The sequence below is a fragment of the Manacus vitellinus genome, unplaced genomic scaffold (genome assembly GCF_001715985.3).
Source record: "Manacus vitellinus isolate BGI_N305 unplaced genomic scaffold, ASM171598v3 scaffold_0_pilon, whole genome shotgun sequence".
In the NCBI taxonomy this organism is placed as follows: Eukaryota; Metazoa; Chordata; class Aves; order Passeriformes; family Pipridae; genus Manacus; species Manacus vitellinus.
The window spans coordinates 14,648,621-14,674,757 of NW_021938789.1; the positions used below are offsets into that span (position 1 = coordinate 14,648,621).

Here is a 26,137-nt window from a genome sequence, read left to right on the forward strand (position 1 = left end):
GTGTTTTGAGATGAGCAGCTATCCCACTTGCAGCACTAGCAGCAGCAGAGACACAGGGTAAGACTGAGCTTTCTGGAGTGCAGCGCTTGACTCGTCCTCCCTCCTCCTCCTCCCTCCCTTTCTCCCTCCCTCTCTCACTCTCGCTCTCTCTCTCTCTGCTCTCCCTCTTTCTCTCTCTCCCTCTCTTTCTGTGTGTATGTAGCGCAGGCGGCTCTGCTGCTGCAGCGTCAGGGAAGAGCTACCGAGAGAGGCTTCAGCAGCTCCCACCACTTTGGGCAAACTTGCCGGTTTACCGCTTCTTCTTTTTTTTTCCCTTTTTTTTTTTTTTTCTTCCGAGTGGGAAGCTTCTCAATTGCCATTCAACATTTTAAAGCACAAGCCGCTCAGCCGTGAAAGCGCCTGATCCACACTTCTCTGAAAGACACAGGAGGGAATACACAATTGCAGATTTCACCCACTGTGGCGGTGCAGATCACAGGAAACAACTGATTGATATAATTTTATTTGCAAATAGAACTCTGTTTTTTCTTTTTTTTTAATCGCGTCGCGGCTCTTTTCCCCTCCCCTTTGCCATTCCGCTTATATGGATGTAATTCAGAATCTGTGTTAATTCACGTGGGGGATCCAGTTACATCTTGTTCCGCTCCGGGTATATTTACGAGCGACCAATAATCGCCTTTGGACACATAGTTTTGTTGCTAACCTTTGAACTGAAAGGATCAAGTTCAGATCTGGTTACCTGCATTGGGACGGGAAGGAAGAGGAGAGAGACTGCAATCTCATTTGTGAATCGCTCTCAGTGCTGCAGATCCAGATTGCTATAACACATGCAGTGCAAATGCAGGTAAGGCACACACACAAACTGCGGATGCAAAAACAAACTTGGGACTATTGTGTGTCTATGTTCTTATCTCCAGCCTTGCAAATTCTGGGCAAACGGCTTCTGCAGTTTCTGTATCGTTGCTTTGTGACTAATGACCTTGCGCAGAGTTCTTAAAAAAAATCCGCTCCGGAGAAAGAGCTGAACATTTTAGGCGATCTCTGAAGATGGATTTGGGTGCTTTTCTGCCAACCAAAGGGGATATTCTGTGGACTGCTCTGTAATACTCGGGGTTCTTCTCCTATCAGCTGTGCAGCTACCGACATTATTGGGATTTTTATTTTTTTCTTTACTTTTTTTTTTCCCTAAGAACTCCCCATTGCTAAGAGGATTTGGAGTTTTCCCGACACAAGCCCTTTGAATAAAGCGAATCACATTTTTTTTCCCCTGTGTGTGCAGAGAGGGGGAAGAATAAAGCTAATGCCTTGGTCGTAAACGGCTGAGAGAGAGAGAGAGAGGGAGAGAGAGGGAGACAGAAAAAAGAGAGAGAGTGTGAATTGTAGTTAACTCTAGTGTCGAAGAAGACGACCTGGGGGGCTTCGAATCGTACAGTGCTGCTCCTGCTTTTATTGCAAACCTTGCAAAGTGATTACAGTAAAATCAGAGAGGAGGAGGAGAAGGGGGAGGAGAAGGAAAATCCCATCCTATCTACCGAGATGAATCTTTAAAAAGCAAAATACACTGTCCCGTGAACTGTAAGTATATCGCAACTGGAAGGCAGGGAGGGCAGCAGAGGAGCCAGCAGCAGGGTTTTGACCACCAATTGCACCAGCCATGAGACAATAAGTTTCCAGGAATAAAAGGATTTTATAATTGATCACCTGGACGCTCAGCCGCTCTGTTGGCTTATCAGGGGAGTTTATTGGGGGGGGCAGGTGGGACTGAGAGGAGGGCGGGGGGTTTCAGTGCAGGGAAGATGAGGAAGATGCGGACCCTCCTTGGCTTTGTACATTGGTGCTGCTGCTTCTTGCTCCTCCTGCCTCTGCCGCTCTGGGTCAGCCTGGCAGCGGCTAAACAGCTCCTGAAGTACCGGCTGGCCGAGGAGGGACCCGCTGACATTCGCATCGGCAACGTGGCTTCCGACCTGGGTATCGTGACGGGCTCCGGAGAGGTGACATTCAGCCTGGAGTCGGGCTCCGACTATCTCAAGATCGATAACATAACCGGGGAGCTGAGCACCACAGAGCGGCGCATCGACCGCGAAAAGCTGCCGCAGTGCCAGATGATCTTCGACGAGAACGAGTGCTTCCTGGACTTCGAGGTGTCGGTCATCGGCCCGTCGCAGAGCTGGGTGGACCTCTTCGAGGGCCGGGTCATCATCCTGGACATAAACGACAACACCCCCACCTTCCCTTCCCCCGTCCTCACGCTCACCGTGGAGGAGAACCGGCCCGTGGGGACCCTGTACCTGCTCCCCACTGCCACCGACAGGGACTTTGGCCGCAACGGCATCGAGCGCTACGAGCTTCTTGCAGGAGCCCGGCTGGTGGACAGCGCCGCCGCCGCCGGCCGGGGGAATCTCGGCCGCGGCGGTCCCGAGAGCGCCCCTACCCCGGCGGCAAGCAAGCGGCGGCAGAGGCGGAGGCGGCGGCCGCAGCAGCGTCCTTCGAGCGCAGGTGGCTGCAAACCCTGGTACCGGGGAAGCAGCCACAGCTGATCGTCAAGGGGGCGCTGGACCGGGAGCAGCGGGACTCCTACGAGCTCAGCCTCCGCGTGCGGGATGGCGGCGACCCGGCACGGTCCTCGCAGGCGATCCTGAGGGTGCTGATCACCGACGTGAACGACAACAGCCCCCGCTTCGAGAAGAGCGTCTATGAGGCGGATCTGGCGGAGAACAGCAGCCCCGGGACCCCGATCCTGCAGCTGCGAGCCACCGACCTGGACGTGGGGGTGAATGGACAGATCGAGTATGTCTTTGGGGCGGCCACAGAGTCTGTCAGGCGTCTACTGCGGCTGGACGAGAACTCGGGCTGGCTCAGTGTCTTGCACCGCATCGACCGGGAGGAAGTGAATCAGCTTCGCTTCACTGTCATGGCCCGAGACCGGGGCCAGCCCCCCAAGACAGACAAGGCCACGGTCGTGCTGAATATCCGGGATGAGAATGACAACGTGCCCACCATCGACATCCGGAAAATTGGGCGTATTCCGCTCCGGGACGGGGTGGCTAGTGTGGCTGAGGACGTGCTGGTGGACACCCCCATCGCCCTGGTGCAGGTGTCAGACCGGGACCAAGGTGAAAATGGCGTAGTGACCTGCACTGTGGTAGGTGATGTGCCCTTCCAGCTCAAGCCGGCCAGCGAGGGTGAAGGGGAGCCACAGAACAAGCGCAAGTATTTCCTCCACACCTCAGCCCCTCTGGATTATGAAGCTGTCCGTGACTACAACGTGGTGATTGTAGCTGTGGACTCTGGCAGCCCCAGCTTGTCCAGCAACAATTCCCTGCTGGTGCGAGTTGGGGACACTAATGACAACCCTCCTGTGTTCAGCCAGGCCGTGTTGGAGGTCTCCTTCCCGGAAAACAACTTACCAGGTGAGAGGGTTGCCACAGTGGTTGCCACGGATGCAGACAGCGGCAAGAACGCTGAGATCACCTACTCACTGGAGGCCTCACCCCTATCCTCAGAGGCACCAGGCAGCATCTTCAGCATCGACCCTGACTCTGGGGATGTGTCAGTGCAGGCGGTGTTGGACCGTGAGCAACGTGACACCTACGAGTTCCAGGTGACAGCCCGGGACAAAGGGGTGCCATCACTACAAGGCTCCACCACAGTGGTGGTGCGGGTGGCAGACCGCAATGACAATGAGCCGCGCTTCATGCAGGATGTGTTCACCTTCTATGTGAAGGAAAACCTGCAGCCCAACAGCCCTGTAGGCATGGTGACTGTAATGGACTTTGATAAGGGCCGCAACGCTGAGCTCAGCCTCTCCATCCAGCCTGGTGACCACGACCAGGCAGCTGGCATCTTCTCCATCGAGAATGACACTGGAACCATTTTCTCCACTGTCTCTTTTGACCGCGAACAGCAGACTAGCTACACCTTTAAGGTAAAGGCAGTGGATGGAGGTGAGCCACCACGCTCTGCCACTGCCACCGTGTCCCTCTTTGTGATGGATGAGAATGACAATGCACCCACAGTCACCTTCCCCAGCAACAGCTCCTACACTGTGCTGCCACCCTCCAGCAACATGCGCACTGTGGTGGCCACAGTGGTTGCCACCGACGCTGACACTGGTCTCAATGCTGACCTCAACTACAGCATTGTTGGGGGTAACCCCTTCAAACTCTTTGAGATCGACCCAGCCAGTGGTGTGGTGTCACTGGTGGGCAAGTTGACCCCCAAGCACTACGGCCTGCACCGCCTGGTTGTGCAGGTGAATGACAGTGGGCAGCCTCCCCAGTCCACAACTGCCCTACTCCACGTCTTTGTCAATGAGAGCCTGTCCAATGCTACCGTGGTGGAGAGCCAGGTGGCCCGCAGCCTTCACACTCCCTTGGCCCAGGACATTGCCGGTGACCCCAGCTATGAGCTGAGCAAGCAGCGGCTTAGCATAGTCATTGGCGTGGTGGCCGGCATCATGACTGTCATCCTCCTCATCCTGGTGGTGGTTATGGCCCGCTACTGCCGCTCCAAGGGCAAGCACGGCTACGAGGCTGGCAAAAAGGACCATGAGGATTTCTTCACCCCACAGCAGCACGACAAGGCCAAGAAGCCCAAGAAGGACAAGAAAGGCAAGAAGGGCAAGCAGCCCCTCTACAGCAGCATCGTCACTGTTGAGGCTTCCAAGCCCAACGGGCAGCGCTACGACAGCGTCAACGAGAAGCTCTCAGACAGCCCTGGTATGGGCCGATACCGCTCCGTCAATGGCGGCCCGGGCAGCCCCGACCTGGCCAGGCACTACAAGTCGAGCTCGCCGCTGCCCACAGTCCAGCTGCACCCGCAGTCTCCCACCGCCGGCAAAAAGCACCAGGCCGTACAGGACCTGCCCCCGGCCAACACCTTCGTGGGCGCCGGCGACAACATCTCCATCGGCTCGGACCACTGCTCCGAGTACAGCTGCCAGGCCAGCAGCAAGTACAGCAAGCAGGTAAGAGCTCTGCGCCCTGCGCACCCCCCGCGGGGCCCCGACACGCACACGCACACACAGAGCGGGTGAGGGAGCGGGGACTGATGCCGCCCCCCCGCCTCCCACACTGGCACAGGCACACACCACCGTCAGGTTCAATGACCCGTTCAGTCTGGTATCCCCGCCCCCTCCCCCTAGGCAGGCAGGTGCGCAACACACAGCACGCAGGAAGGACAGCCAGCTATCTTTATTGTTTTTTATTATTAGTAGTAGCATTATTATTTTTACCATTCCCTCCGCTCTTCAGACCCGGCAGCCAAACAGCCTGTCCATGTAGCCGCACCAAGGGGGACAGGTTGCCCCGCCGTAGGTGCAGCGGCAGCCGGGCGCGGGGGCAGGGCACGGGCCGGGGACTTGGCCGCCAGCCGCGACAGCGAGCTGTAAGGCAACTCGAGATGCCTTTATTAGCTGCCTCGCCCGGAGGCCAAACCAGGCGGTTTGAGGGGGGTGGGGGAATCAGGACTCCCCCACAGGCGGAGCCGCCACCCCCGCCCCCCCCCGGCCCCGCCTTCAGCAGCCGGTCCTTTCGCTTCCCCCGCCGAGATGCTTTCACAGCCTCAGAGACGTGTCGGCTCCGGCTGAGGTGGAAAGTTTCGCCTCAGCAGCCAGGTGTTTCAGGGAAAGGGGGTTGCTGCCTGCCTGATGCTTCCTAAAGCTGTGAGTGAGAGTGGATTTGCAGCCGACGCGCTGAAGCGTTAATGGCTGTAATTACCAGGTCTTTCATTAGGACCAAAATCCTTAAATAATCCACACAGCCTATCTGCGATCTAATTTACACCACTCAGACTGCACTCATTTCAGTAGTTGCTCTGAATACACATAAGCGTTAGTGAGTTTAGAATCGCAACTCCAGTATGTTTTCATTGGTTTGTTTGTTTGTTTTTTTGTTTTGTTGTTTTGTTTTTTTTTTAATGCCCCTCTTGCCTATCATACGAAATTTCATTCAACCTGAGAGGCCCTCATTTGCCAGCCCAGCTCCCGCATAGCTCTGTTTGTAGGGTGTGACTGCCGTGAGACCTCTCTGAGGTGCCTTCAGGGGTGCCACAAGTGACTGGCTGTGGTCTCGGCTGCGTTGGGGGGGATTGGTTCAGTGAAGCTCCGATAGCCTAAAACTGGTGACGGTAGTGACTGATTTACAGTTCTTACAATAAAATAGAGATAGCTCAGAGGGGAATCAAGCTTCTAAGTGAAAGCATCTGTTTATTTTATAAGACACATATGTAGCCTGAACAGAGGTTGCTTTTCTTTAGAGGAGTACTTTTTGGGTGATAGTGAAATGAGATAACTTCACACAGTGATTTCCATCACATCCTTATTTATAAGATAATATTCTGAACATTTCCTCAGCTACAATGCATGTTACACAAGAATCTAGGAGCAAATGAATGCTGATTCGTGTAAGTACACAGCCGAGACTGGAACAGGGAAATTCTGACTCGTTTGACAAAAATGCTTTCTGTTCACTTTATTAACATGCAAATATGGTACACGATGACTTTTTTTTAATACTTTGAAATGTCTGCTAGTTTAATACAATTGAAGTTTTATCACGTGTCACCAGTATTTGCATTCTGCTCAGAAACATTTAAAATATTGTTATTGTAAAATAACATAATTGTATGAGTCCCTCCAGTCTTTCAGGTCACCAAAAAAATGTGATTGATGTACTATCTGCCAGCACTTTTGTGTATGTGCTTTTACAACTGATATAGACTTACAGACCACTTGACACAGTAGTTTCTGGGTGATACATTTCATTAACTCTCTCCTAGAGAGTACATCACAATTTCAGTTTAAGAATAGTCTGTATAAAGTATAAAGTACTAAGAAAGTTACCTTCCATCTCCTAAGTCTTATTAAGCACATAGTAGATTATGCCATTTTAGCCAACGCTGGAATAAAAGGAGCAATGGAATATATGCTAATCAGATACTGCTTATTTCTTGCTGCTGCAATTTATCTAAACATATGGATTATAATCTGTTAAAGTGTAATTTCTTTTTAGTGTAAAAGAATGACTTGTATTCTAAGTGTAGGAATGGTAAAGGAATATACCTTACAAATTGCTGTTTTGCTTGATAAAAAAACTTATTTAATATTTTATTACAGAAATGTTTTGAATTACTTAACATTTTCCAAAAATATGTTTTCATATAAAAAATATTAGAAAACTTCTTTGTAGAAGAAAATGGCTTTATTACACTTTTATTTGCAACAATCAAACTAAAAGAAGTACACCCTGAGTTGCTCCATTACTTATGTAGTTTGTTACAAAAACAATTTCTCAGTGTCGATGGTTTTCTTGTACTAAATATTTAGTCTGTTATGAAGGTTTGTTTTCCCAAGTAATTTATAGACAGTATTCTAATGTCTTATCTGTTTATTTTTAAACAAGTAGAAAATATTTGCACACATGCACATAAGTTGGAAATTGTGCAAGAAAACAATAAAGGTAGTGCTAAATAATGGACTTTATGGGAGAGACTATCAGTGGTAACCTTTGTTACCATTGTCCTATGGGTACTTGCCAACTTGTTGCTGAGTGACATTTGTATAGTTTTGTTCATGCTTTTGTATTGTAATGGGGACATTAAGACTTGCATAAACAATATATACCCTTTCCACATCTTAAACACTGACAGTTCAGTATTTCTTAATTTAGCAGGCAAAATACATGAGGATTTTTAACACCCAAACCACATGGAGCTCTTGTTCAGCACATTGTTCAGAGAGAAATGTGAAGCAGATGCAAATAAATGTGTATATCAGGTTCTGATGTGGTGTATATCAGGTTCTGACGTGGTGTATATCAGATTGTTTCATAGTTCTCTTGTACATGTGAAACAGAACCAGTGGCGTATTGACATCATGGTAGGGAGACTACTTGAAATCTCTTACTGTCTTTATTTACTCACTGTCAGTTCCCTTTGTTCGAAGGAGACATTAGAAGGTGTATAAAATTTTAGAACAAATAAGTGAACTCAGCAGAATGTACCTGCTCGAAGTTATTGGAGATGAGAGCAATACTAATTTCCCATTAGTGTAATTAGAATTGGTAATTGATACTTTTGTATACCTACAGTAGAGCAGTTGGGAAAAAAGTCTCTACTTACATGACCGACTGGTGTGCCCCAGCGAATGCAAGTTGTTTTCATTCTGATTATTTGATACTTCCTTTTTAAGTTGACGAATTGAATTCTTATGTGAGTTCCCAAATATATCTTGTTTGATACAGTATTGTATAAGAGAACTCCAGTGGCGAAAACTGCAAACAATTTGTAACTCTCCTCCTTCTTGACCTCATGTGTTATATGAAGTTAAAAACTAAATTCTGTATTCAGTAGGCTTCTGACATTTCACTGTCACCTTTTTTTAAGAGAACTTTCACAAATGTAACTCCTATTCTTGTCTTATTTAACATAGTATTACTCTGAAATATTCTTTTAGCCTCACACTTATCAATTCTCTCCTTTTCAGTAAGGCTTTAACATATCTACTTTATGCCAAACAAATTTTAAATCACTTAGTATTCCACAGGTCTTAATTACTTGCCAAAAGTTAAAGCTGTACGCTGCCTGTGAGGAGCCTGGTTACTACTAACTTCCAGCAAAGACAGCCAAAGATAAGGAAAGCTCAGGGCCTTAGGGGAGTCACTTAGCAGCTTGGAGAGTTACATACTTAATCATAATTCTCATAATGGATTTTAATTGTAAATAATTGTTTATTTTGTCATTTAGTTACAGATATGTCTTTATAATATATGCTTTCCCCTCTCCACTTTGTCTTACAGTGCAAAATAGTGGCATCTAATCAGGTTTATTTCACTGAAACTTTTAATCACAAATCAGCGTGTTAACAACCACTGTTTGAACAACAGGCATTTTAAGTACTGTTTATATGTTAATAATTTTTTGCCATCACATTACCTTGGTTTCTTTTTTACTTGCTCTACTAAACAGTGATTATTGACTCCTTAAAGCACTGCAGTTATGCTGCTGGCATTTTTTTCTTTGTTATTTTTTTTAAGAGGTGCTGGTCCCTGTCAGTAGAATTAGCAGAATCAGTACAGGAATTTCTGAGCAGCATTATTTCTTTGCTTGGGGTATTGGCTTCTTAGCCAATTCTGTAATTCTTTATGAAAAATCCCAATGCCTTTTCTCATTGGAAGTGTACTGTTTAGTGAAGAAAAAAATATTTATCATACCAGAGTGGGCTGACACACTAATCAGAATTGGATGCATTTGCTGTAAAGTCTTATTTCCATGAAAGTGAAATATGTAGAAATTAATTTCTGAAAAAAAATTATTTGCATACTAGCCAGTTAATTTATTTTGTAATATTTCAAACATTAATTAGTCTGTTGCAATATAGAAGCATTTTGACTAGTTGGTTATCATGTGTGTGAATTGTATCTATAAACTAAATGGGTCAATTTCCTCATAAACATGCACATATACCCAGCAGCCTTGACAGGACCCAAAATTCATCCATTAAGGGGGCAATCAGTTTAACCATGCAGGAAAGCATCATCTTTCTTCTTGCTTATGTACAGACACACACGTACACAGATGCTTATCTTTGTAATCACAGAGCAACTCTAAAGAATGAAGTTTTTCACAACTTTTAGACAAGCAAATATCCTACAGTATAATATAATAATAATTCATAAGTGCAATGTAAAAAAATGGGAACATTGTTATTAAGTATAAACATTTACATTGGTGAATTCTTTCATACATTTGACTTTACTCTTTAGTGAAAAGTGTACAGAGGTATTTTCAATTTTCTGTTCTAATTTTGCATTATATTAAATATTTTGCAATTAGTTTTTAAAAGTGACCCACATTTGACCTTCAGTAACAAATTATGATGAAAGAGGGGCTAATTAAACATGAAATGGATGGATCGTTGATGCTTTAATTATCTTTATTTAACACAAAGTGTTCCACTGATAAGTGCAGCTTTTATTTTTTTCCTCTCCAGTAAAATCATCTTGTACAGTGTGCAAATGACTCAGTTACCACTGAATCATTCTGTGCTCCCAGGAGATGTACAAAGCCAAAAGGGACAGGATCTGAGTAAAGGAGGATTCATGCTCTGAATAAGTAAAGAACAGTACTGTTATAGCAAGGGGTAGCAAGAAACATCTTTAAAAGGATAGAATCTGATTTATCAACTCCGACAGCTCTCTGGCGTTATACCTACTGTTATGAACCTGGGTTATAACGACTGTTAGAAGTTTGACTATCGCAGTGTCAGTCTTTGTGCTGTAGCAATGTATTTCTGAGTGTGATTCTTCCTCTTTCTCTCTCTCTTGTTTTTTTGTTTGGTTTTTTTTTTTTTCTTTTTCAAATTTATATTTAGTTGCCTTGTTTTCTACTATTTGGGATATTTGCTCATTTGACCATCAGTACAACTGTGTTTCTGAGAAATACCCACAGCTTCAGATGCATTTTCCTTTAAGTATTTTCTTTCAAAAGTTTTAGAAAGTTTATGTAGTTAGTGATCTGCTGGGCTACTTTGAGATGTAAAACTAATAAATTTGGTTTTACATTAAAATATAAAAGAAAATCAACAAACTTCAGAAGTAGTTAGCATTATGCTTATAAGTCAATTAAATCCTTGACGTACACTGTGAACTCTTCTCTATGAACTCTTTGCTGAACATTTTAGTATTTAATTACTAATCTTAACAGGATTAACATAATTTTCTTTGACTATATATGTATAGGAAATACTGATGCAGGCATATGAGCAAGTACAGTACAGTACCTAGCAGGCTGGTCTTCTAAGTCTGCTTTCAACATAAACTGTTAAAGCTGCAAGATATTTTCCCTTTTTTCAGTCTTAGGCCACATATAATATGTTCCATGTCATTTATGTTCTACATTTCTCCATTTTTAAAAATTTATTACCTTTTTAGCTGTGTTTATCTCACTGTGTGCAGAGGGGATAGTATTTTTGTATTTTTCTTCCTGGATTTTTCTTTCCTGGAAGAGTAGATTTTTCGTCTATCTGTTATCAGATTTTGGACTTTGTAGCATATACTATACATTCATTGTAATCAATAATTGAAAGGACAACAGTAGACCAAAAACTACTATCAAGGGTCAAAATAAAGCTTTTATTATTGTTATTTTTCATTATTTTATTTTTTAATCAAATTTGTAAGAGAAAAATCTGGCATTCATATAAGTATATTTCAAGCTAGGACTGATATACTGTCTGCCATATACTTCAGGAAACAGAGGCTTCCCAAGGTCACTTTTATTTTGCTGTTGTGGATGACAAAATATCACGCTAATGCAAGAGTAACTAAGGTTAGCTGGGGCATCTAAAATGTGATTTAGAAGAACAGAATAATGCATAGGAGGTTTTAAAAGTTTTTTATTTCTTATTTTAATACAATTTCCTCTATAAATATTTAACTGAGAGCAGGCCACAAACACAGGTCAAAATCTCCAAATGTGGTTATACTGAAATACCAGTTAGTCAAGTTCCTGAATTATGTCAGTGACACACAGTGAAGTTATCCAACTGTGTGGAACTGTGCTTAACATGAGTCATTTGCTCACTCTTGTGTAGCCATTTTCGCTGAAGAGGTCTACAATCACAATTAAGAACAACTTCTGAATGTATTAAAAATTAGGGAATCAGCTGCATATATAGCATATATGAACAGAAGTGGAGGAACCACTTTATTATTATTTTTTGTGGAAGGAGAAGATGGAAAAACTTTAGTGTAAGTTTTGGATTTTACAAGTTTGAACAGAAACAATGTGCTGTCCTCATCTAAAACTGAAAGGTAAATAAAAGTGATGTACTTTCTTTTTTTTTTATTGTTTATGTCAGTCAAGAAATCCTCTCATTTAGGTAATGCAGCTATTTTGCAGTCATTAGTTTGTAAGATGCTGCAGGATAGCCCCAAAAGTACAATTCAGTTTTACTCAGAGTGAATCACAAATGGCACAATTCTTAGAAACTGAAGAAAAGCATTATCTTTGTCTTTCAAAACTTAATTTGCTTTATTGACTACTGACTGGAGCAGGTACATTTTTTAAAGGCAAACATTTTTCTGTCAGATGAGATTTTGTTACAGATTTGATGTTCTGAATCAAACAACCTAACGTCTGAGTTTGTAATTCTTGAATGAAAGGAATGTGTGGTTGCAAGTGGCATTCTTGCAGTATTAGAAAGCAATAAAAGTAGCATTTAGCAAAGTTTTGATATAGACTCTTTTATTATCTGCAGATAATTATAGATAATGTAAAGTCAATTTTTTAAGACTAGGTACAGAATGTAGGTACTATCTGATGTACTGAAAATCACTCAAAGAATATGTTTTAGAGCTAGAATACAGAAATACTGATTCCATCTGCCAAAAATAGAGACTGTTTTATCTTGCAGTCATGTCTGATTCATATCCTTTATGGTACCACCTTGTAAGTAACAAAATACCTGCCACCTAACAGGATAATTATTCTTGCATTACACACTCACGTGATAATTATGGAGAGTCTGCCATATACTCTGTGAAAATCAGGTTCCTGACTGGGGTTGTGGCCAGGAAGCGTATTCTGTGTTATGTGCCAAATGTTTTCTCTGTGGTAGCAGTTGTCAGAGAGTAACGGGAGGGGCTGCCATAATTTATTCTACTTATCCATGAATAAATGTCAAGGACTTTTCAGCCCTGGAGCAGTGTAAAATATGAGAAGTAGCCCCTACTTCCTTTGGATACCACATCTTGAGAGGCAGAACTTCTTTAATGCAGCCTAAAGACTCATCCTTGGCGAAAAGATCCTTTATCAGGAGAGTGTTTTTACAGAAATACAGTTTGGTGTAGAACTGTGTTTCTGAGTTCAGTGTTATGCTGGAAAAATGAACCAAAGGAAATTATGGAGACTGTCTTGGCATTCTGGTTGTGATTCAGCTGTCTAAACATGCTCATCCTAATGTCAATTTAGATACCTGAAGTTTCTTAGCTATCTGCACAGAGCTGCACAGACAGGGCATATGACGCAAGACCTGAGTGTCTTTTGGGACACTCTTCTGTAGCTCCAGCTCAAGGCCAAACAAAAAAGCAATCACTAAATCCTTTGGTGTACTTAAAGGAACAATAATTGAAACTAAATTAAGTACTCTGCATGTAGCGCATTTTGGCAGGCTTCAAAATTATTTTTCCTGTGAGAACATAAGCACAATTTCCAAATGTGTGTGTGCCATACATATGCGTTTTAATAGAATGTGTGTGTGCAGATACATGTTCACATATATCCTGATGTTAGGTTAACAAACTATTTTTTAATTGACACAAACTCTTTCTGGTCTTACAGACACAATACTGACAGCAATTAGCTTAACTGAGCTTCCATTCATCTTCAGACCTCTCAGGCTGATTTTTGTCTCATTTTAGATGAAATTATAGTTAGTTCCACAAAAGTCAATCAAATTTAACTAATGTTAATTGTGGTAAATTGTATCAGGTGTTATAATATTCAGAAACTACTTCATATTTAAACAAAATATAGATAGAGAAACCAGTATATCCATTTGGATGTTATACATCAAATCCCCTGCATTTAAGTTATCAGCATGTATATATGTATAATTTGCAAAATAGGTTTTCATCATGTATTACATCAAAATGTAAAATTATTTTTGTAAAAGGGTCTGGGAATGATGTGACTTTAACGACATTTGAAAAAAATAAGATTTTATTACTGAACACGTTCTTAAACTAATGGTACAGCAAGAGTATATATGTCAAGCTACCTTTATTCGGTTACGCGATAGGTCACGGTGTTTATTCACGGAGCTGTGTGTTACTGCTTGTAGGTATATTTATGAGAAAGACTTGGCCTGGAAACTCCTATCAACTTTATAACACAAAACTTTGCCTTTCAGGTGAAATCTGACCATTTGCTTAGTTTATTGCAAGTTCTATTTTAAACACTATATTTAACAAGAGAAAATACTTCTGTAGTTTTCAGTCTTTCTAAAGATGAAAGATAATGGAAATATAGATAATAAACCAACAGCAAACTAAAGCATTAGTTAGTTCACCTGGTCCCAATGTTTTCACAGTGATATTTTAAGTCTTTATTTTCTCACCTTTATCAGTCACAACTTTTATGTCTGCTGGTTTCAACATACATTTGATCTCATTATGTCACACCTGCTCTAAGGGAAGTTACACTGTTATAAAATTTATGAGTAATGAAACAGTGAATCAGTTGCCTTATCTCCATCCATGTATTCCAAATTGGTTATAATGGCATAACGTGTGCCATGCAGAGGATATCCATCATTCTGTTGAATTAGAAAAATGCTATTTTCAATGAGCATGTAATTATATTCCAGTTGCAGTACAAGTTTACAGAAGGACAGTAATTGATTTCCTTGAGAGAGAAATATTTATTTTTCCAGTAACATCGTGAGTTCTTTTACAGAAGGAATTATTTCACTGGAAACTAGAAATCTCTACTTAACGGTGCACTACATACTCAGCCTCTGAACCTTAGCCCAGATCTGGGGTAAGATCTGTCACACAGATTTGGAAAATTCACTCAGAAGGCTCCTCTGACTATATACTGGTTTTAAGGTTTTTGCTTCCTGCAATTTAAAGGCCTGAATTGACCATTTTATTTTAATGGAATTTTTCTGAATATGAATAAAATTCAGCTATTTCTAGAGCAGGTGTTAATTCATGTGAGTAAAAGTGACAGCAATGGGGGTGAAACAGAGCAGTACCTGCTTTCATAGAGGCTTTCAACTATGAGAGTTTTTCCTAGGAATTGCAACACATTGTCTGGATCATGTATTTTACCCGATTTATTATTATATACATACAAAATAGAATAGCAAAACATATCTGAAATATCTAACTACAGTGCAGATGTGAGTAGTACCTTATAGGTTGACAGAGACCTGCTGAGTTGCAGTAGGTTTTTCACCAGCACGTGGGTTTATGTGATGGGTGGGTTAACTCAGTAGGTTCAGACCTGACACTGGCAGCTCCCTTGAGCAGACATGAAACCACTATAGCTTTGTGCAGCACAGTAATTCATTCTGTTTAAATTCTCCAGGTCCATATATGGGATTGTATGTTACTAAAATAATTGTTGCATGCAGTGTTTTTCTGTGCTTTTTTACATGAATTAAAAAAAAAAAAAACACAAAAAACAACACAAGAGAGCTTTAGTTTAGATGTGAAGGAAACTTGTGTAAGCATTTGCAAAAGGGATTTGCCTTTGCCATCCTATGTTTTACAAATATCACAGGACACTTATGTAGTTTGTTCCTTTTTGTGCAGCACCAGTTCTTTAAATAATTATTTACAAAATGCTGCTAGTATTCTGGATCCTTGTGTTTGTTCTTTTGTGCAGATGAAAAAATAAGCAACAGTGTGAAATTATGCAGAATAAATGAAAAAGAGTTTGGTTTCATTATACTGCAAAATGTTTTATCACTTATGGTCTCAAATTCAAGGAGATGGGGGATGTTTTATTCAATTGACCCTTAGGACACTACTGAATTAATTGAAAATTCAACTTGGACTTCCTAATGAAGATATTAGTGCACCTTTCTAGGAACCTTGAATGCTAAATTTATGTATTTTTTTCTATATTAGCTCTTAATTAAATATATAAATTGACTGAACTCTTTAAATTATATGGTAAACTTCCTGGAGAATTAATGTTACAGAAATATGAAAGGGCTGGCTAAAGCATCACTTTACCAAATGTTTCTAAAAGGCTTTATGTATTTATAAGACTTCACGATCTACTATTGATACAAATTACTTAGGATAAAAGAAAATCCATCTGTTATCAAAGAAAAAAATAAATTAAATAAGTCCAAGGATTTGAAAGACTTAGCATTAAGGACTAAGTATTCATACTTTGTGATGGGTTTATAGTAATTGACAGTAGAAAAGACTTCCTTTTATCATTCACAATGTGGGTTATTTTTTTTTTTTAACTAGAGAAAATGACTTTGCCATAAAAGCTTCTCATGTAACATATCCTGTTTCATTTCATAATTTCATATTCTTCACTAAAATGTCTCAATTAAAATGTGACCTACAACATTTCATGTTCTGTTGGGTATTACTAGTTTTGTTATTATTACCCTTACATTTAATCAAATTGTCTGCAGCTAAATAAATAGCATTTCATCAAGAGCCGTTGGTTTTCAATCAGCTAGGAAACAGATTACTGGGCTGAGAACAGATCTAAGGCTGGTGTCTCCAATCTGCAACTAATTGTGTGCTGATAATAGTACTGCCCACAGGCAAATCTTACTTGCTGTCCTGATCTATGATAGATTTTCCTGTATGTTAATATTACAGCAGATGGAGACATTTTGTAATACTGTTACAGTTACTATATTTAATCTTTCCTTTTTAATTGGAAATGTATACTGTTTGGAGATACTATCTCCATGTTTCATTTCTGAAAAGAAATGTAGAAAAGAAAAATCTCAAGAAAAACATTATAGCCGTGCTTTTTCCTTTAGCTTCTCCTCTTAAAACAGTTGCTTCTTTTAAAGATGAAGTACTGTTGATACTTAAATATTTACATGTGATATTACATATTCTACTGCTTATCTCAGAGGGGTGAGGAACTTGTCTGACAAACTGCAGCATGAAGTACTGCTTCACTCTCTCTTGGTGGTGTGGGGGCTGTTAGGGGTGCAGGTGCCAGAGTCTTCTCTGGATCAATTGCAAACCAAGTACTCCCCATATACAGTATATATGCAGATTACTTCATTAAGACTTTATAAATATTTCCATTTTCCCAGTGTGAAGCTGATGAGGGTGACTACTGGAGTACACAGTACTCCAGTTCTGTACCAAGACTCCATCATTTCAGGCACTTCACAAATGCAGAACATACTGTAAACAAAGGATACATAGAGGGTAGATAGCACATACTGTAGTCAGCACATTGTAGCGTTCTGGAAGGAAACTATCTTCTGGGCTGTGTGCATTGTTCTTGTGAAATGATTCCAACAGTTTCAAATCTGTTTTTTCACCTTGCTAGTTATGCAAACAGCTCTTCACTTTTTCTCTAAAGCAAGTGGGAATTGTTCACTGTCACAAATAATAAATAACAAGAGTACCTGATCTGCAGAGCATGGAAGTGATAAAAACACATGCTTATGAGTGCTTGAGACTTCACAGCTATTAATTCTGAACTTTTTGATTGCAGTTCTGTTTTACAAGAGTGGATGCTGTTAGGGCAGCAGTACACAGTGACAGTGAAGGATTATGACAACATGCATTTGTCACTGTAAGCTTGATAAATTCAGTGTAAGAGATGGTCAGAAAATGCCCCTAAACCTGAAGTCATGAAATGCATCTTGCCTTTACTGAAAATAAAAATATTGAACATTTTTTTATTACTGCTAAGGATCTTTAGTAGTAATTTAATACTAATATGAGTATGTTTGAGAAGATTTCTTTGTGTGTAATCAAGTGTATAACTCTTGTCAATGTTAGTGAATTTCTCAAGGTGTACATTGAGGGAGTACATCTAGGAGTTTATGCACAGAATGCTATTGAACATACAACATGTATTCACATAAAGAAGGGTCCTTTACAAAAGGTCAGAAAATACTATAGCATGTTTGTCATTGGTAAAAGTCACAAGGACTCTTCAGGCTTTCATGAATACTCTAAAACATTTTTAAAGCCACCTTAGCACTTGAAGTCTAAATTACAAGTTTGCTTAAAAGTATACTCGCTAACTCCCCATCTCCATCATGTCTTCCATTTTGAGATTGCAGCATTCACAGTGTGGTGGGAATGTTTCAAATCAGAAACCACATTTTTGGCTTATGGGTAGAAATAGGACTTTCAGTAATAATTAGGCATTATTCTGAAAATTTTGTACTGTGAGACAGCAGAACACAAAGAATACGAATGCGGAATCTGTAGTATTTATGCTCAAATTTTACAGCAATAACAGTGAAAAGAAATTCTGTGTTATAAGGTAGAAGGTCCTGAATAAAGGAAGCAATTGAGTAAGAACATGTCTAGAAATGTTAGTACTTCATTTTTTTAATCTTTATCATTGTAGGGAATTCATCTTCAGCTTTTCTGAAATCCTCACTGAGCTGGTAATTTTTTTCACATTTTCAGAACATCATCAAAGCCATGCTAATCTGGACCAAGGGCATGTCTCAGAGTCCTTGAATCTCTGAAGAAAACATTTTACTGTCTGTTCTATTTTTGACATATTATTCACCTCAAACTTCTATAAAACATATAGAGAGGACAGTTTGATTATTTACAAGGCAGGTGTTATAGGTTACAATCAACAGTTTATAGTTCATCCCAAGATTAATAAGAAAGAGTTGCAGATCCAAGAGGCATATGTTGTCCCATCTTTAAGCCTGTAATCTGGAGGAGGAAAAGGAAAGATTTCATGAGAAACGGAAATCCAGATTTTTTTTTCTTGTAGTGTAAAACTGTAGGTATTTCATTTCTCTGCCAAAAGAAAGGCCTAGCATTTAAATAGGACTTTTCTCATAGAAAAGGAGAAGGGTTAGAGTTCTCTGTTTTTCATTTTTCTTCCTTTTTTTAGTCCCTAGAATTTTCTTTGTAACTCAGAAAGAAGAGTTATTTTTTAGTCATTCAACACTCTAGATTCTGACAAAGTCTTTCATTAATTAATTAAAAAAATATTTGGGAATAACTTTGTTCAGTAAAACTAATGCTCTCTACCTTCCTCTTCATTTTTATCAAAAGCAGTGATAGGACACTGAGTCATATAGATGGGAAAACTTCATCTTTCTATGCTTTTAGGAATGCCTTCTTATTTTTTCTATGCTTATATTTGGAATGATTTTGAAGGAACTCTTACATGAAGCATAAACTAGATAACTACTACAAAGACATAAAGGACTAAAACAAAGAGAACTTGTGATGGAAACAATTGCTCCCAAAATCTCTTCTTTCCAGTTTTGATTTTTTTTTAAGCATGAAAATTCTGATTAAAAAATTAACCTAGTGAACCTTAAAACAATCACTTATATGTTGGCTTTATGAAGAGCTGTTTTAAGAGCCAAAAAAAGACAAGTTTTGAGAGCCAAATAAAGTAAATATGTTAAATTATCTGGTGTTTTGGAGGGAGAACTTTTCTTGAGGAGGCAGTAGAATACATATACTGACATATATGGGAATTTTGCTCACATATAATGTACCATGGACTCCTGTATTATCTCTCTTCTAATCACAGTTTTTGTGCTCTGTATTTTTAGTCTTACCTTCCCAATGGAAGTGTAAAGTTTTCTAGATTTTCACTTCAGTCTCTGTTCTTCCCACCAAATGAGTTTATTTCTCTAATACTATAGGAGTCAGATGCTACTGTGCAATAAGAGGCCAAATGTTAAGAAAATGTGGATCTGAATATCATTTATATTTTGTTTTTTCCATTGGATCTCAGAAAGTGTTGGAGATCTATAAATGTTACTACTAGTTTCTTGTTGGTGTTTTTGCATTAATTTGTTTGTTTTTATTTTTAATTAACGTCTGCCCTAAAACCTTAAATATTTGAAGATCATAGCGTAAATGGTGAAAGGTAAGACAGTGAAGACAGGAAAGATATTAATTTCTGTAAATGTCCCTGTCCCATAGGATAGCAGCACATGTCTGTATGACTTTTGGACACCGTTTTCCCAAAGAGGGGTTGTCTCTTTTTATAATAATGACAAAACCAAAGGAACAGAAAAAAACCAAAACCAAACACCCTACAAAAACAAAAAAGCAAAAAAACAAAACAAAAACCAACCAACCAACCAAACAAAAAACCAAACCTGCAAAAATGTTCCCCAGCTCCGGCTGATTTGTATTTCCATGAATCAACACCCCAAGTTAAATTCAGTCTGGCAAACTCCTCTGGCTGACCTATGCTGTAGAGAGTAAACAGAGGAGATGTCAGTTTTATGACTAATCCTCTGTTTTTCATGAAACCTTTTCTTTCCAAAGAGGCTTAAGTATTTCAAGCACAAATGAAATAGTGCTCATGTTCTCTACTTTTCCATAATTCAAGAGCTAGGAAGCCTGATTTGTGAGAAGCTTATTCTGTGACTTTGTGTGTAATTGACAGTGAAGGGGGAAAATGAGGCAATGTTACGCCTTTGCCAACTCTTTTTAAAGGAAGGAATATACTTACTCATTAATGATCCAAGCTATGAATAGATTCATGGTTTATAGCACAGCCTTAGAGTGGGTTAAGAGAATTTAAGGGTTTATCACACAGTCTTAAAAGGGGCTAAGAGAATTTAAAAGAAAGATATTCAGACTGGAAAATTCTGAGTAAACATTTATCTATCTTCTTGGCAGTTCATCATTAAATTATGTGTTGGCATTTTACAGGCACAGATAAAAAAAGAGAGGTACAGACAAAGAAATAGAAACACACTGATGACCCACTCTTAGAGTTTAAACAGAATAAATATTTAGCATTTAAAGTGTGGAGCAGAGGTAATAAAAATCATTACAAACTGCTATTCACAGTGCACCGTATCCAGTAATACAATTTAGTTCATTACATTACTGCATGATGAAGTACTGTGTGATGCAGTATTAGTACACTTTTTGTGTGTGCTGGGCTTAAATTTGTTCAAAGTCTCGGAGTAGGTCCAAATAGGAGATGCAGATTGCATGATGACCAGCAAATAAATCCATTAGTATAACTAAAATAATGAAATCACATCAAAGGGTGGTTTAGTTTTGGTTTTGTTTGTTTATTGGTTTGGGGTTTTTTTGTTTTATTTTTATTTTTTTTAAATCAAATATTCTTATTTGTATTTAAGGGGAGCAGAAGAAGAATACATGTGAGGAAGAATCCATGTGAGAAATACAGGACCTTGTTAACAACATGCTGTCATGAGTGTCCTTTAACATAGGTTCAGATCTGTCTTAATCTAGACATGCCCTCAATAGTACTCTTTTGGTTTCTTGTTCATAGGAAGTGGATTATAGCATTTTTTTACTTCATGATCATGTTACAAGTTTGGACAGAGGTCAGTAGTGGAACCAGTGTTCTTGCTGAGTACAGAATTTCATCCGCACTCTGGATACTACTCTGCAAGTTAGAGTCCCAAGTGTTGTGAGAGTCAGGTTCCCTGATCTTATTGTGCTATTACACATCTCAAAGGAAGTGCAAACAAGAACAAATTGCAAGGTTACTGTATTCAGCTTTTAGAAATGGTGATGTGTCCTATATATGTTTGTAGAGATGGCTTACAATACACTAGTGTATGAAGTGTAATGGATCTTATCTGAGTTTAAATTTTATTTGCTTGTGAACATAGTGTCTGTTAAATTTTTTACGTTTTCCTCCTGTTTAGTACATCAGACTTAAATTCCTATTTATTGATTTATGTTGATAGTAGCATGATAGATCTCTACATTGTTTACATGCTCAATTTATATTTCATTATTAAAATGTAGTAGGTGTTTCATCCTAATATTAGAACATACCGGTCTTATTTAGGACCACTAAAATAAGCTTAACATCATGTGTATTGACTGTATAGGGATAAGGTTTTCAAAATTTCCCTGTATTAGTCTAACTATGTCTTCCCTGCAAAGATTTAATTAAATGGGATAGAATTACATTCAATTCATTTGTATGAATGTATTTTAAACAACAGAATAGTTGTTAGATCCCTATTTATGCATCAGGTTGAGTTCTCCTGGCAGGAATGAGGTACAAATGCCAATTTTAATGAAGGATTATATATTTTTAAAGTTTGTTACTTAAATTTTAGTTTGGCTCTTAGGCCAATTTATCTCACCTCAGCTTGCTTGTCATTTAGCACAAGTTACTAGGGACAATTCAAATGAAGAGGGGTAGATACCTTCAGGAGTCAAGCTATTCCATCTGCTTTAACTATGTACTGTCTCCTGGACAGCTCACTCCATTGATCATAGCAGAAGAGTAGTGTAGGTGACTTCTAAGTCACTGAATTGGGATGAGATTCCAACTGTCCTTTTTTTTTTTCAGAAGCAGGTGTAAGTTTTGATTTTACTATGTTTGGGTTATATTTCATCTGCACAAATGTTGATGCAGACCTATAATAAAAATATTGTAAGGTATTTCTGTGTGTTTTGACTACTGGAGCGTGGACAAGTATATTTGGTAGTGGCAGCAAGTGATAGGAACATAGGGACTAGGCCTACTAAAGATGTGCAGCTATGCATCCTTCTGACCTCTCATCTGTTAACTGTGTGTGTGCTGTCCAGAAAAATGGGAAATGATTGGAGGAGCTAGAAAAGTAAACAAAATGCAGGTGCTTTGTAGTTATTCTCTCCAGATACAAGGTTATATCATTATTTCTAAAACTGGTAATTAGCTCTTTGCTGTAGTTATTTTAAGTAAAAAGTATCAATGATGGAAGTGCAAGCAGTGATGTGATGGTGGCACAAGAGCCTGTGAGCTCATCATCATCAGGATTTATGCATGCTTTGCTTTCTCCTCATATTTGTGAGAATTTTGATGCTTTGCTTTGTCCTCTTGCCTTAGGCAATTTTTATAGTCAGTAAACATTGGAGTTAATTAAAAAAAAGAGACTCGTAGTATTTATTATGTGTCATAAATAACACTGATGGATTTTGCTGTTGCTGTATCCTAGCCTAGAAAATGAGGAATATGCAAACTGATATACTAGAAAGTATTTATAGCCTTCCTAATAACTGAGATAACATTCAGCAGCCACAACATCTAAAACTGTTTTATGTTTTGTCCTCTATTTGGCATTTATCTAACAAATACAGCTTGAACTGTTACAGTAAAGAGAAAATAGCAGGTAGATTATTTTATGTCATGATACAGACATAGAAGTTGTATATAAATGTGCCAAAGACAGGGATTTTGTTTTGTTGCAGTTGTAGGAACATCAGATTTTAATAATACACTGTTTCTTCTTCATCATAATGTCGGTGCTGAAGATTAGGAAAGAGATCTGGCAAATTTTCCTCTAAGTTGAACCTTTCCAGGAAGAAAAAGGGAAACAAGAATGAGAGAATATTAGCAATACTCATATCCAAAAAGGTAATAATAACAACAACAAAAAAAATTTTTGAAAGGTAATTTAAAGAAATTCAAAGAAAAAAAAATTGTTTATAAGATTAACCCTGTTTGTTTGCAAAGTAATATGTGAGAACTGTCAGAAAAAAAACATACTAACCTGGCTTTGTGATAACACGATAGTGTTTTGTTATAATTTCCACCGTGTTCTTTATATGATGGCTTTATAAAAGCTGTTTCTGTCACTGATCTTTCTTTACCCTTAAAGTACATAATATATACTTGTAGAAATACAATATAAAGTAAAAGTAGGAATTCAGTTACTCTATACACAAAGTTTTAATTTTGAAAACAGAAAAACTGTAGTGTTCTGAGTATCAGATTAATATATTTCCAAAATCTGCGGCTGTACATTCAAAGTTATGTCCCGTTCTCTCTTTGCTGAGCAACAGCTGATGTTTTTAAGGTAGAAAAAGTTGTAGGGCAGATAAAGGAGATTCAACTGAGAAAATGAAAAGTATGCATTTTTTTTTTCCTACAAGGAAAAAAATCACAAGCTTTGAAATATTTGCACACAGGAACATGATGTCTGACTAAACAGGGAGACAGAGGTGCAGCAGGAGTTTTAACTGAAATGGTTCAGAGAATTCCATTTGACTAAGTGCTGCCTAGCTGCAGATGAGAGCTATGTGGGATGTCACTGAATATGTCTCCGTGAAGAATATGATGCTGTGACAGAGAGGTCCTTACAGACTCTCGTAGTGTGTACGATAAGAAGCAGTAACTCAGTACCATGAGTTGTTACAGCAGATTCTGGAAGTGTCTTATTTCACATGACTTGTCTAGGAAACCAGGATGTGGTTAGTATAATTGCTTAGACTGTGAATTTCTAGGGGTCTATAAGTCTCAGACTGATAAAAGGAATTTTATAAACTGTGCAACTGGTTCCTGTGACTGATTTCTCTAACATTGCAGGATGTTATGTCAATCACTGCAAAAAATGTGTAAGGCTACATCTTGGTTCCTGTTCTCATAGATTTGTCATCTATAGTGCCATGAAACAGGCAAAGACCAGACTGAGCACATAGTCAGAAATCTCATCACTCTTATGTTAGTCCATGGTTTCATGGATTTGGAGAAGATATGGAAGATTTAGCTGTGCCTATCTCCAAGCTATTGCCTTAATGCAGGGTTGACTTCTGTTCTAGCAAAAGACCATCTGGGGAGGAGCACGTTGCTGATATAGAGGTCTTTCTGTCATTCAGACTGGGGGAGTGACCTGTGAAGAGAAGATGACAACTTTCAAAATGGTTTAGAAGAGGTGTTTTCTATCCCTTTCTCACTGAACAGTAATTTTGAAAAGAAACCCCCCGTGTATCAGTGTTTTAGTATTTTTATCTCCCAGTTTTAAAAACAAAGAAAGTTCACATGTGAAACATATAGAAAAAAATAAAAGGCACAGTCCTACATACTCCGATGAACATTGTGTTTACAGGACTTGAAGTTAATACTTTTATATGCTGTTTATCTCAGACTTACTGTTAAATCAATAGAATTGTTATTTTCAATACCTAAAAAACCTTTTATTCACTGTTTAATGTTTTATCCAATACTAATCAAATGGTACTTTTTGTTTGGCACCTCTGATGTAATTCAATTCATTTTGTTTACTTTAAAGAATTAATTATTATTCTATGATGTTGAATTGATATTCTGTGTGGCAATTCAATTATTAATTATATGTATATTATAATTATATAGTAATAATTAGTACAATAACTGAATTGCTGAAAAGAGGAAAGGAATAAAATACTTTTTAAAAAAATAACTACCCTGAATTTTTTCCATTGGCTAACAGATTAAGGAATTTTGGAGACTTAGCAACTGCACGTGCATGTAAGCTAGTTTGCATTTATTTTAGTATAACGTTTCAATTCAAGCAGTTGATAATTTGGAAGAAAAAAATATTATGTCCATATGCATTAGAAATGTATTATTTTTAAATTTTCATAGGCATACTCTTTTTACCATTTAAAGCTTGATTTTTTAATCATATATGGCATTAATGCAAAATGTGTTACTTTAAAGAAGAGTACTCAAATGATGTGTAAACTATGAAGTTAAACAGTTGTCTGAATTGAGAAGAGACATAAATACTTCAGAATAGAGAGAGTAGGAAGTAGAAGGGATTTGTAGTATGATTGTTTTTGCAACTGTAGTTAATATAATTGATACAATAATGTTTTATGGGACTGAATATTCAGAGTATACAATTAATAGTGTTGTGTCACATTTTATAAAGAAACTTTTAAAGATATATATGTGTAAATTTATGTGCTAAGACAGACCCCTCATAATGAGAGGTTTGTTGTTACTTGGTCAACATACATGGTACTCCCAGGGGTTCTTTTATTTGTGTTTTTGTTTTGTTTTAAGAAGCATAATCTACCAGAGTACAGAGCTGCAATTTCTGTCATGAATTTTATGCACTGGTTGATCACTACTGGGTTTCATTGGTTGCTGGTGGTACAGTCTCAGTGCAGTGCATTGAAATAATTACTTACATTTCTAGCAGCTACTGAAAAGTGATGTTCTTTGATGCTTCTATGATGATTTAAAATTTTTGGACATAAATATTCTCTTGTCCTACCTAAGGAAAGACTCTGGCAAGTTGTTTAATTGTATAACTGCTTCATTCACCCGCTGTGAAAGTGTTCGGGGACCAAGCACCTTATGTAAGTGTCTGTCTACTTGCTTTCAGAAGTCATCCAAATTCACTGTGATATACTCAGGAGTATCCCATTTTCTCCAGTAATCCCAGCAGGCAAAGTCCAGTAGAAGAGAACAGCTAATACAGTATCTGTGATAAGGAGTTACAAATGTCAGCATAGTCTCTTCCAAGCTCTCACATTCTCAAAGGATGCCAGAGAAGTTAGTGTGTTATTCTTTGCAGCTTCAGCATTTATCCTCTGATGAGACCTACTTGAGGACAATCTTCATTATGTGTTCTGTGTAGTATCCTGCGGTGCAATATCAATGTAGAATTTTATTTTGATCCTATTTTGGAAGAAGTAAGTTAGATGCTTTTGCT

The 26,137-nt window shown here is 39.0% G+C and overlaps 1 protein-coding gene across 1 annotated transcript in view; it reads left to right on the plus strand.

The window, feature by feature from the left end:
- Positions 1 to 214: 214 nt before the first annotated feature.
- Positions 215 to 26,137, plus strand: part of PCDH7 (protocadherin 7) — a 268,281-nt gene continuing 242,358 nt past the window's right edge. The window contains 2 exon segments of the mRNA XM_018068133.3: positions 215 to 2,424; positions 2,427 to 4,966. Coding sequence (XP_017923622.2) covers positions 1,797 to 2,424; positions 2,427 to 4,966 — 3,168 coding nt within the window. The 5' untranslated portion in view covers positions 215 to 1,796.